The sequence below is a fragment of the Canis aureus genome, chromosome 25 (assembly GCF_053574225.1).
Source record: "Canis aureus isolate CA01 chromosome 25, VMU_Caureus_v.1.0, whole genome shotgun sequence".
NCBI classification, from domain to species: Eukaryota; Metazoa; Chordata; class Mammalia; order Carnivora; family Canidae; genus Canis; species Canis aureus.
In genome coordinates, this window is record NC_135635.1 from 9,468,165 (window position 1) to 9,480,981 (window position 12,817).

Consider the following 12,817-nt stretch of genomic DNA (forward strand, 5'->3'; position numbering starts at 1 on the left):
CCTTTTTCTCATGGCATCTGAGAATTTTCTTTCTTCTTATGAGTAAGAAAATTATTAAAGATTTTGTTTGGCTTTGTGATGTGTTAATGGTAAAAGGAAATCCTCTCAGGGTCAGTAGAATTTTCCATTTTGACTGAAATTTTCATTATGTGGTTTGTGTTTACATAAGTTTTCTGTGAATGCTGAAAAAAATACTACAAAGTTAGTGGTTTAAAACAGCACAAATTTATTACTTTATAGTTCTATAGTTGACAAGTCTAAAATGGATCTCACTGAGCTAAAATCAGGGTATTGGTAGGATCCTGTTTCTTTCTGGAGGATGTAGGGGGGAATCCTTTTTCTTGTACTTCCTAGCTTCTCAAGACAGCCCACCCACATACCTTGGCTCATAGCCCTTCTGTATTCTTCCATCTTCATAGGCAGCAACAGCAAAACAAATTCTTCTCATTTTACCACTACTGTAAACTTTTCTTCTGCTGCCCTCTTGCACAAATAAGGACCTTTGCAATTATATTGGCCACACCCAAACAATCCAGGATAATCTCCCTATTTTAAGGTTGCCTGAATAGAAGTCTTAATTCCATCCTCAACTTTAAGTCTCTTTGCCATGTAATATAATATTCACAAGTTCTAGTCATTAGGACATGTAGTTTTGGAGGGTGGGAAAGGGCATTATTATTTCTAGCACAGTGACTGTAAGCAAACATTTTAACATTGTGTAAAGGAAGTTTCAGTGTACGCTGATTTAATATATAAGGCAACTACAACATGAAGGGATGAGGATAAAGGGACCAATATGTTGGTAAAGTTCTACATTCCAACTGAAGCGGTAGCATATAGACTTTAGAATAGATGGTGAAAAGTTGTATATATTGTATTCCCTAGAGCATCAATTTAAGAAACTAAACAAAAAAGATATAGTTACGAGACATGTAGATAAAAGGAGTATTAAAAATACTGGCATTTAGTGGGTAGAAATCAAGGATGCTATTAATCATCCTACAAGGCACAGGATAGTCCTAACAAAGAAGTTTCCAACCTCAAAATGTCCATAGCTCTGAAGTCGGGGACCTCTGCCCAGGTTGATAACCATGCCCTAGCTAATACAATGACTCCCCTTTCTTACAGTTTTCCAAAGCATTATACTTTGGAATAGGAATAGCACGCTCTGTCTGTAGTGATATTTCAATGGTTTCTATAACTTTAATTAGGTCACATAATTACAGTGGCAGGTTCAACTGCAATAATTCTGGGTACAAAATACCATTCTTATGGAGGGAGCATGAGTGCATGTGGGAGGGAACTAGAGACAAGCTTACAGCTTTCATCATGTAATAAGTGAGCACCAGAGAGATGCTGATTCTGTGATTTGGTTGAGTACCTGTAGGTTAGGAGACCTTCTCATGTAAATATGTGTATACATGTGTAGTTACTTTTCCTTCTTATTTCTATCTTCCAGTAGAATTTTAAATAATTCCATTATTTAATGTAATTTTTGTAGATACTAATTGCAATCCAATATTTTGGATTATGGCTATACAAAGATCTTTAACTTCTTTTTTTTTTTTTTAGATCTTTAACTTCTTGATGGCTAATTTCCTTCGAATTAATTAATTCGGTTCAATTAGATTAATTTTATTTTGTTCTGAAAATTTAGGAAATTTCATAACACAATACTTCATCAAGTACTGGCTTCTTTCTTTCTTTTTTTTTTTAAGATTTTATTTATTTCTTGGACATAGAGAGAGGCAGAGACCCAGACAGAGGGAGAAGCAGGCTCCACGCAGGGAGCCCAACACGGGACTCGATCCTCCAGGATCAGGCCCTGGGCTGAAGGCGGCGCTAAACCGCTGAGCCACCCGGGCTTATTTCTTTCTCAAAGTTTATAAAATTCCAAGTAAAGTGGAAAAAATTTGATAAAGAGAGATAATTAATAATTAAACTGAAAAAAGTTTCCAGATTCTGATTTTTTCCCCTAAAAATTCCAGTGGTAGAGCTAAAAATGTCCCCCTTTTCCCCTTATGGTATAATATAGTACATATTTCTCTGCTGGAGACTCAGACTCCATTTTTGATAACTAGCTATGTAGGGTCCTGTTAGAGAATTCAGAATCTACTTGTTTGGATGGAAACTTAAGAAACTCGATTGGTCTTTGGGGCAATTAACATTTTAATCACTTTTGAAACTCCTTTCTGTATGGGCATTGAATGTCATTATTCAAAATTTATCTCAAAATTTTAAGGCTATGTTGAAAAATATTATGTGCAAATGAGCTGAAGTATACTTTTGCCGGTTGAGAATTAGATCTCAAATGTCCTCACTGTTGTGGTCCCAGCGCCTAGGTGAGAAGGGTGCGTAGAGCATGCTTGAGTGTGGTCAACAGTGGGGTGGCTCTTCTCTCTTGTCCAGGCTCTGCCTTCTTACTTCTCTCCTCTTGCTCCTTCTCTTTCTCTTATCCATCCATCCATCCATCCATCCATCCATCCATCCATCCATCCATCCTCCATGCATCCTCATCCATCCATCCATCCATCCATCCATCCATCCATCCTCCATGCATCCTCATCCATCCATCCCTGCATCCCTGCATCCATGCATCCATGCATCCATCCATCCATCCATTTATCTACCTACCCATCATCTGTCTCTCCTTCTCGGTGAGGGTAAGCCTGCTGGCCCTGGTGCCCTTGTCTCCTGCCGCGTGCTCGTCCCGGCGAGCCAGAGCCCGGTTCTCCGCGTCCTTTGGCAGGGGGCGCGCGAGGTCCCGGAGCTGTCCAGCAGTTCCAGGAGAAGTTCCCCGTGCGCGCTCCGCGAGCAAAGCTCTCCAGCGCCCCGCCCCGGGCCGGGAGCCTCTCCCCTGGGGCTGCCGGGGCTCCCCGGGCTCGCCACCGGCCTCCGCTAGTCTCCACTCGCTCCAGCCGCACCTCCAGAGTCCGGCTCGCCTTGCAGCCCTCCTCCTCTTGCCCCTTGGAGGGAGTTCCCCTTGCAGTCCCCCCGGCTTCCCTCCTTCGCCTAAAGGGCGGGCGAGCGCAGCTCCTGGCCTCTCCGTCTGCACCTGGGTGGTCCTTTCTCTCTCCGTCTGTCTTTCAAGACACGCGCCCGAAATCGAGGGGCGAGAGCGGAGAGCGCCCGCCAACTTAGCACCTCGATTTTACAGCCCTCGATCCCGAGAGGAGGCTGGCGCAGCCCAGGTCAGCGGGGGAGCGGGGAGGGGGGAGGGGAGGGCGCGGCTGCAGCAGCTCCGGGGCTCGGAGCCCCCGGGAGCCCCGGCTGGGGAGGCCCGGGGGTGCGGGCCTCGCCCCCCCCCCGCCCCTCCCCGCCTCCCCGGGACTGCCCCTCCCGCGCCGGGCAGCGCGCTCTCCCCCGCGCCTCCGCCGCTCTCTCCATTGTCTCTGCCTTTACAACAGGTTCGCGCGGCTGCGGGGGCCGCCCCACCCCCGCCCCACCCCCGCCCCACCCCCGCCCCACCGCCTCCCTTCCCCCGGGCGGGGGTGTGCGTGCCTTCGGCGGCTTTTCTTCAGCTCCGGAGCCAATCCCCCGGCGGAGCAGCCCCCGAGCGAGCCGACCCCTCCCTCTGCCCCCACCACCCCCTCCCTGCGCTGGCGCCTGGGCTCTGCGTGCGGGAACGATGTGCGCATTGGAGGCTCCAAGTTCTTCACGTGCCTGGGGGGGCCTCCCCTTTTTTTCTTAGGCAACCAAGTCGTATTCATCCTACTAATCAGTAAATGCGAGGCAGCGGCCGGAGCCACGGACGTTATTTTCCCGCTTGATTCCGAGAACCTCTTCGATCTTTTTTTTTTTTTTTTTTTTTAATGTTTTATTTTTAAAGAGGGAGACGATGGACTGAGCAGATCCACACCATGGAGCCTCGGGTCTTGCTGAGAACCTTCTGTTTGATCTTCGGTCTCGGAGCAGGTGAGTGGCCCAGAGCTGGGGGCGCGGGAAGGGGGATGCTCCCTCACCCCCCACCCACCCCACCCCCTGCCTCGGGGCCCCCGGAGCCGGTTGGGGAAGCCCTAGCTTTCCCCTCGCCCCGAAGTAGGTCTGGAGTGGGAAGCTTGGAGTGGCGGGAGGATTGGGATCGGGGTTTTTCTGCGCGCGCCTTGGAGACGCCAGGGCGGGTCACACCCCTAGTCCAGGCTCCGAGGGCCGAGAGCCGAGGAGGGGGTGGGTGGGGGGAACTTTGCCCCGAGAGGGGCTTAAAGTAGGTCACGGAAATGGGACTGGGTGCTCCGCTATTTAAAGCCTGGCTGCTGATCTCAGGTAAGGCTGTGCGCCGTGCAGGAGGGAGTCGCCTCCCCTCGTCGGTCCCCAGCACTGTCCCCGCGACGCCGTTCTTCGCTGCCCTGGAGGAAGAGGCATGGATTTTGATGCAGCTTTTCCTTTCTTTCCACCCCCCCTCCGCTCCCCTCCATGCACCCTCCCCTCCCCTCCCCCGCCACCCTCCCCCCAGTCTGGGGGCTCGGTGTGGACCCCTCCCTGCAGATCGACGTCTTCACAGAGTTGGGACTTGGGGAGTCCACGACCGGAGTGCGCCAGGTCCCTGGGCTGCATAATGGGACGAAAGCCTTTCTCTTTCAAGGTAGGAGCGCGTGCCCAGTGCCCGGCGCGGTTTCAGTTGGGGTAACCCCGGGGGAGTTGGCCTCAGCTGCTCCTAACTTCTCTGATGCCTACGGATGGCGGTGCCTCTGGATGGAGCTGAGACGTAGCGGGGTTACCGTGACACACACGCACACACACACACACACACACACCCCTTCCATCTCTTTTTAAGGGGTTTGGGTTTTCCTCCCCTCCCGCCCCCTCCTCCTTACTTTGCACTCTCGCCAGTTCTAATGGATAGTTCCTTAATTACTGTACAGAAACTCCGATGGCAGATGGTTGATTTTGAGAGTCTGGGGAACAATGAATTATAGCACAAACGCCTCATTTGGGTGAAATTGATTTAGGTAGGAAATAGGATAGCTTAATCTTAGTTAAGACACCGCTCTCTGAAAGTTTCAGGTACAGCGGTGCCTGGTGGGGAGGAATTTCTTTATGTAGATTATTAGCTTTCTGGACAAACGAGTAAGTCCTCAGTAGTTTTGTCTGCTGTGTATCCCAAACATATTAGATTTGAAACGACTCCCCATGGAAAGATCATGATCCTACTTTATCAATGTCAAGAGAAAGAGAATAATATCCTCTTAAATATCATCTTGAACATCTTTCAAATACATTTTAATTCAAAGGTATATTTTGTATCCCCGTTACCCGACGCTTAATATCATAGAACCTTTTTTTTTTTTTTTTAATTGAAGTCACTGAATGTTGGCTATGCACAAAGTCTACATTTTAATTTATATTTAAGTGTGTGGTCAGAAGCAAATTCCAATGCATCAAGCCATCACTTTTGATCTACCAAAGTCTTTGAATACTGTTTGATTTGCGGAAAGATAGAATATGAGATTCTAAAAGGTAGCTAAACACACACAGAAAGATTCGTTTTACATATGGTGAAGTATAGATGAATGCAAAAGAGAAAGGAAGTTTGGTTTAACATATCTGATGGACTGACTGGAGCACCTCCTCTCCAGCCACCTAGATTTTTCCTTTGTGATTTTGGTGCCATGGCTTCAAGAGAAGTGCAATTCATAATTACTAAAGAGTTGGATATGCAAAATAAAACCGCTTCAGCAAGTCTGCGACCAAGAACTAGGCATAAAATAAAACTTGAATGTCTCTGTAGTGGTGCTGTTACCTGCCATAACCAGTATGTGTCACCATGGACAGTAACACTAAAGCTTATACAATGGGAAAAGGAGGAAATAGACATGTGTTGCATTTATTTGAAACAAGTTTACTCTTATAAAAAATTAAAATGTGGTTTTTTGGGTTAATTATGGTGAGCCCAGTAAATGTTTTTATTGTGACAACTATTTGTGAAAATATTTTATTTACTTAAAGGTCTTTTTTGGGGGGAAAGGATGCACAGCCTGGATATTGAATCCTTTAAAAACAATGACCGAATCTAATAAATGAAATAAGACGAGACTGTCAGCAAAATTCACAAAGTGAAATAAATAGAGGTGTCATTAGGGTTAAACTTCTGTTTTTTTATTTTCTTCTTCTTTTTTTTTAATCTCTGATTTTTAATCTCTGTGAACTGGAAGCAAAGTTATTTCAGACTGCTAATTTGAGTAACTGGAAAGCTTTACAGAAGCCAAAGCTCCTAATAAACAAGTAGTGTTGAAGTGCCTTTAAAATTTCCAAAGGTCCTTTAAATTATACTAGTGATGTTCATTTCCTCTGAAGAGTATCTGACCTGTCACAACGAGAAACCTTGAGGACTGTACATTTTGTGTTCTCGTGCTAGACAATTAGACGATTTCTAGGAAATAGTCTCAAGGCACAAATATCTTTTCCTGGTTAAGTTTTTTAAAGGAATGTTTTCATTTTTATTTAAATTGCTAGTTCTTCGAGGTAGGAATCGTGTTGGAAATGAACTGTCCATTGTAACTACATATCAGTGTACATCGATGAATTGTTTTTATGTCCATGTTGGTACCAAGACCTACCTTTAGACAGAGTGAATGCCTAATAAATATAGTTTTCTAGATTTAAAGATGTAAAATTTCATTTCCTGTCAAATTAGGAATGTTATTTCATATTGCCAGTCAGTCAGCAAGTATCTGCTACCTGCTGTGTTCTCAATAGGCATTTATTACTGATTTATTGATGCTCTAACAACTTCTCTTATTTGAAGATTTAGATTATGCAATTGACAACAGGTAGATATTTGGCTCTGCCTGGTAGTTCTGCGTTACCTTGGAAATGTGTTTTCTCTGCTATTAGAAAATATTGGTAAAAAGTCAGTTCTGACTCCTACTGCTTCATGGGGATTCCACGGGTTTTAGAGAGACCAAAGCTTTCAGACTGAAGATTTTATGAATTTGATTTATGGTGGATTGAGGGTGCTGCAGATATTTTTGTATAGTGTGTAAAATGTCATAGTAGGATAGTAACAAATTACAAAACCTGTGAGATGCTCTCAGATTTCATATAAACCTATCAGATAAGTTGCTTTGTGCTATCAGATATGTTCTATACAAATGGAAGGGATTTTGAACCATTAAATTTCTTGTGTGGTGGTATAACCATCTTCTTTTGTTTCTTAGCTTGAAAATAAAGAAATCTCAGCATATGATTTCCCAGTGATTTTTGCTCATTTAGTATTTCTCCTCTTGGCTACTTCATTATTCTCTTTAGTGATACTTAAGATGCTTTCAATTCAGTACTTTTTAAACCATAAATAATTTTTGTAAATTGTTTTGCCATATGAATATATTACTTAATAATGATATTTTATTATATATGTAAAATGAAAGCAAATGGAAATATATTTCAAAGTCATACCTGGTTTTTATCATGGTATCACTAAAATTGTTTTGTGGTTGTTGAAGTTTGATTTGTAGCTGCATTGGAAATTGAAGTAAGAAGATGCTAAATTAGATCATCCCTTAATAAATGTGGCTTTTTATCTGTGCCAATTATAATCATTTTCAAAAGGAAAAGTATCCAGGCAACAGTTTGGAATCTACATCAAATTCTTCTAAGTATTTCTAGCTGCAGTCTGACTCATAGCCACAAAAATACACTTACATTTAAAAAAAAAATAGAGGCCTGAATGCTGACAATGAAAAAGACCTATGAAAGCTCATAAAGAGGTCTGAAATTTTAAGTGGTAGTGCAATTATAAATAGAATTATGTCTACCTGTTTAAATCTAGGAAGTATTTGTAAAGATAATGTTCATAATAATATTCTTTCTTCTCTGTACATGAGAGACCAAGAATAAACACATATGAAGTACAGTTCCAGGACTTTCTAGCAACGTTAGCAGGATTTTTAGATCTTTGATTTTAACAATTTGTCTGGCCAGGTTCCCAAAGCTGATAGTTTCATCTGTTGGTTTAATAAAATTTCTTCTAAGGTATTCACAGATTTTATAATGCCATTAATCCCCACAAGAGTAGTAGATAAAATCAAAGCATATTTTTTTCCTGAGTTGGTAATTTGAAAATAAGTTTGGTAGTTCTTTTTTAGAAACCTTAAAATTTAAAGATTTTAAAGGAAGAGGTCCCTGAGTGACTCACTGGGTTAACTGGTGATTTCGGCTCAGGTCAAGATCTTATAGGTCCTGAGATGGAGCCCATGATGGCTGTGTGCTCAGCAGGGAGTCTGCTTGGGAGTCAATCTCTCCCGCTCCTGCCCTCCCCGACTCACTGTCTTTTTTTCCCTCTCTCTCTCAAATAAATAAAATCTTAAAAAGAAAAAGATTTTAAGAGGAAAAAAAAATGTCCACAAGTCTACTCTTACATCAGTATTTAAAAACAGGACTGAAATTGGGCATTTGGTGGTGGGCTATTGACTTTAGTAGGTAAAAGTAATTGCATTAAGGAAAGTGAGGTTAGGTTGCAATGAGTATTTGTCAATATGATGACCAGTGAACATCCACAGACTTAGGGACAAGGTCATTGGTACCCCAACAGAATAGAATAACACAGTGACAAGGAGATGGACTTAGAAACCAGATAGACCCAAATGGAATCTCAGTAGATGTTTTACTATGGTGAAGTGACTCAATTTCTCTGAACTTGAGTACCCTCAATCATACAATTAATATTCTTATGATGATTAAAGGAGACATGTTCATTCATTTCAATAGATTTTTGTTGTGCAATCCTATTCTGCTAGCAGAAAGCAAAGACATAAGTTAGAATTTTACTTTCAGAGTGTCTTAAAATAGTCATTAAACAAACAATTGCACAGATAATAACTTAATCACCAGTAAGATAAATGCTATGAGGAAAAACTAAGAGTGCAATGTGAATCTGTACTCTAATTTAGGAGATCATAGGGTCAAGGAGACTGTCTTTGAGGAAGAGTCATTTAAGCTGAAAGCTGAAGGACATAGTAAGAGAATCTGGAGAAGAGAGGCCACGGGGATACAAAGAGGGAGAATCACAGAGACTAAGGAAACAGCATGAGCAAAGATCCTGAGCTAGCAATGATTGTTGTGCAAATGCAAGAAATTCAGAGCAGTGGAAACAGGGTTGTGATATGAAATGACATGAATGAGCAGAGCAAGGTAGGCCATTTTACATGGTAGGCCATTTTAATGGAGGAGAATTGAAAATTTATCATTATACAAAAATGCATTGTGGTAGGCAGAAAATGGTCCTCAAAGATGTTCTTGTCCTAATCCTAGGAACCTGAGGTTACGTTATGTTTTGTGTCAGAGGGGAATTAAGATTGTACATAAAATTAAGGTTGTTAATCAACTGACTTTCAGGTAAGAAAACTATTCTGGATTATATGGGCAGGCCACGTCCTTTAGATCTGGAAGAGAGAGGTTAGAAGGGTCAGTGGTTACTGATGCAATGAGAGAATGACTAGACCTGCTGCTGCTGGCTTTGAAGATAAAAGTAGCCAAGGAATATGGGCAGTCTTGAGAAGGCAAAAAAAGCAAGAAAATGGATTTTCCCTTAGAGTGTCCAGCACTGCTGACACTTGATTTTAACTCAGAACTGGGTTAAAATCCAGACCTCCAGAACTGTGAGATAATAAATTGTTTTGACTTAAGCCATGAAGTTTGTGGTGATTTGCTAGAGCAGCCAAAGGGAACTAATACATGGAAGTGGGGGGCTGCTGTAAGAAACACCTAAGAATGTGGAAGTGGCTCTGGAATTGGGAAATAGGTATAGACTGAAAGAGTTTTGAAAAGCATGCTAAAAAAAGCCCAGATTGCCTTGAATAGACTGAGATATATGGATGATGGCAATTCTACTCATGAGGACTCAGAAGAAAATGAAGAGTATGGTAGAGAAAACTTAAATCACCTTGGAGAACACCTAAATTGTCACAAACAGACTATTGGTAAAAATGCAGACATTAAAGACACTGCCAGTGAGGGCTGAGATAAAAATCCGTTTGCTATTGCAAACCTGAGGCAGGGGGATCCTTGCCATGCTGTGGCTAAAACTCAGCTAAATTGCATCCTGAAGTTATGTGGCAAGTAAAGCTGATAAACATGGGCTGAGGTATTTAGTCAAGGTGAGTTGTGTGCAGAGCGTTGAAGGTGCAGCCTGGGTTTTTCTTGCTGCTGCTTCTAGTACGAAGTGAGAGGAGAGAGGTGGTTTGAAGAAAGAGCTATTATGCAAAAATGAACTCAGAATTTGATATTTGAGAAATTCTCAGCCTCCCATATTGCAAAGGATGCTAAATTCGGAGATTCACTACCTGGAGTGCCTGCTCTGGAAATAAAGCCAATGGTGTGGCTGGAAAACCTTTTGGGAGGGCCTTAGAAGTAAGGTCAGAGGATTCAGTCACATAAAGGGCATTTTGAAGAAATCAAACATGGAACTCATGGGTTCCCTCAAACATCTCAGCAGAAGCCAGTTAAAGAGATAGGTTTATCCAGGAAATACCTGTGGAGGAGCCTCTTCTCTAATGGAGTAAACCACCATGATACATATGGGAGACCTATGTGGTTCTTGAGAATATTATACCATCAAAAATACATCTGGCTGGGCATGAAGATGGAAGTGAGAGGATGTAATGAAAGAAGGTTGTTGGATCCCAGCAGTTCTATAAGCAAGAAACAAGCTGATTAATCTACTTAGCTGCAAACATGTATCACCTTTCGTGAAAAAACAAGGTTGAACAAATAGGACAGAACTGAGAGCCCAGAAGACAGAGCTGAGATCCTAAAGCGTGGATCCAAGAGCCACAGAGGATGATTCCCAGACTTCGAAATCAAATGCAGTTTGCTTAGCTGGATTTCACATTTGCACAGGTCTGATGTCTACTTTTTTTTTTTAACTTCCTTTTTCTTTCTTTTTGAATGGGAATGTCTATACTTGTTATCCCATGTCCATTGTACCATCATATTTTGGGAGCAGATATCTTGTGTCTTGAGTTTCACAGGTTCACAGATGGAGAGGAATTGTGTGCCTCAGGATGGATTGTACCCAAAGCCTCATTTAGACAATGGCATTTGGGACTTTTGAATTGCTAAGATTGAGACCCGATTTTAAACCATGAGCTGATATTCTACTGAGACTTTTGGATAGAGTGAATGTACTTTCCATGTGGGCTGGATATGAATCTTTGGGTGTGAAAGACAAGCTGTGGTAGGCTGAATAATGATCTCCCAACCACCCATATACTAACTCCTCAGAACTTGTAAATATATTATGTCACTTGGTATGGGGGTGGGGGGAAATAAAGGTTGCAGATGTAATTAAGGTTGCTAATCAGCAGATTTTAAAATATGGAGATTATCCTGGGTTATATGAATGGGTCCCGTGTAATCATAAGGATACCTTAAATATGGAAGAGGGAGGTAGAAGCACCAGTGTTGATGTGATGCATCAGGAGAAAGACCTGATTAGTCATTGGCCATTGCTGACTTTGAAGTTGGAAGGTGGTCATGAGCCAAGGAAAGTGGGCAGCCCATAGAAGCCATAAAAAGGAAGAAAATGGGTCTTCCCCCTAGAACCTCCAGGAGAAACACAGCCCTGAAAACACCTTGATTTTAGCTTAGTGAAATTCATTTTGGATTTCTGGCCTCCAGAACTGTGAGATAATAAATTTGTTGATTCAGCCATTAAAGTGATGTTACAGCAGCCATAGGAAACATATATATGTTAAGCATTAGCATCCATTTTATTTTGTAACTGAATTAAACTTTCTTTTGAACTGTCTCAACTATGCATGACAGTGTATTTGTGGGGTTGTTGGAAACTTGAACTAACCAGTTAAACTTATGTTAGGCATTTGTGACAAAATAGTTGAAGTGTAAAGTCAGAATCTTCATACTACATGCCGAATCTTTAAGAAATTCTTTCCATCATTTGGCTATGACATCATTCAGAGAGCAAACAGAACAAAATCAAATGTTGGGCTTTTTGATTGTATTTATTTTTCAAAAAATATACCCTTCCTCCCCCAAAGGCTAGCACAGAGGTGGAGGAGGAAAATTAGCATGAATATTTTAAAAGTAGAATGGTGTTGCATGGTGTTTGGCATCCACCGAGTGGATGGTGGTGTTTGGCATCCACCAAGTGTGGTAATCATACTTGTGGGCAGAGGCAAGCATAACCAGAAGTCTCATCTCAAAAGTGCCAGGGATCTCTGTGGGATGTCAACTAGGTTTCGTTTGGGAAGAGTTGGAGCAATCTTGACAGGCTCTGACAAGTGGATGACTTTGAATGTCATGGCTGAGGTACACCCAGATACCAGCTAAAGTGAAGAGCCTCTATCTTTCTTTGGCTTTATTTCATCTCCCACTGGTTCCTTATCCTCATGTTGGACCCCCATCTTGCAGATATTTAGCCTCTTTCTTGTTCTTATTATCTCTCCATGATTTTACATCTTCTAACTGATAACTTAGGTATTAGTCAGGCCCTACAGTGTGATATGGCTCCCATTGATTTTACTTCAGTTCAATTAAAATTTTTTTATTGCAGCACTTCTGTGTATGAGGATGGGGCACACAGTATAATGGAGGAAGGAAATGTTTACATAACTTAATACAGGAGGTAAAACAGGAACTGAAATTTAGTTGTAAATAGTGAAAAAGAAAATTTAGGACTTTATCTTAAAAAATGAAGCTAAACACTATGAAAATTATATGTCTTAGTGTATATATGACGAAGTGTAGGTGATCATTTAACTATTAGTTAATTATAAGAACAAGTAGAGTAAAATCAGGTGTTGATTTTATGTGTGTGTGTGTATTTGTCTTTATAAAACATGTGAGGACATTCTCTTTA

General features: G+C 41.9%; 1 protein-coding gene across 3 annotated transcripts in view; it reads left to right on the plus strand.

Moving 5' to 3' along the window:
- Positions 1-3,051: 3,051 nt before the first annotated feature.
- The window catches only part of NELL2 (neural EGFL like 2), a 319,702-nt gene continuing 309,936 nt past the window's right edge, over positions 3,052-12,817 (plus strand). The window contains exons 1-3 of one of the 3 annotated variants that reach the window (XM_077870366.1): positions 3,052-3,191; positions 3,830-3,915; positions 4,454-4,582. In XM_077870366.1, the coding sequence (XP_077726492.1) occupies positions 3,861-3,915; positions 4,454-4,582 (184 nt within the window). In that variant the 5' untranslated portion in view covers positions 3,052-3,191; positions 3,830-3,860. Of the gene's footprint in view, positions 3,192-3,599; positions 3,916-4,153; positions 4,264-4,453; positions 4,583-12,817 lie in introns of those variants that run through there. The other 2 variants (XM_077870365.1, XM_077870367.1) reach the window with 2 other exon arrangements.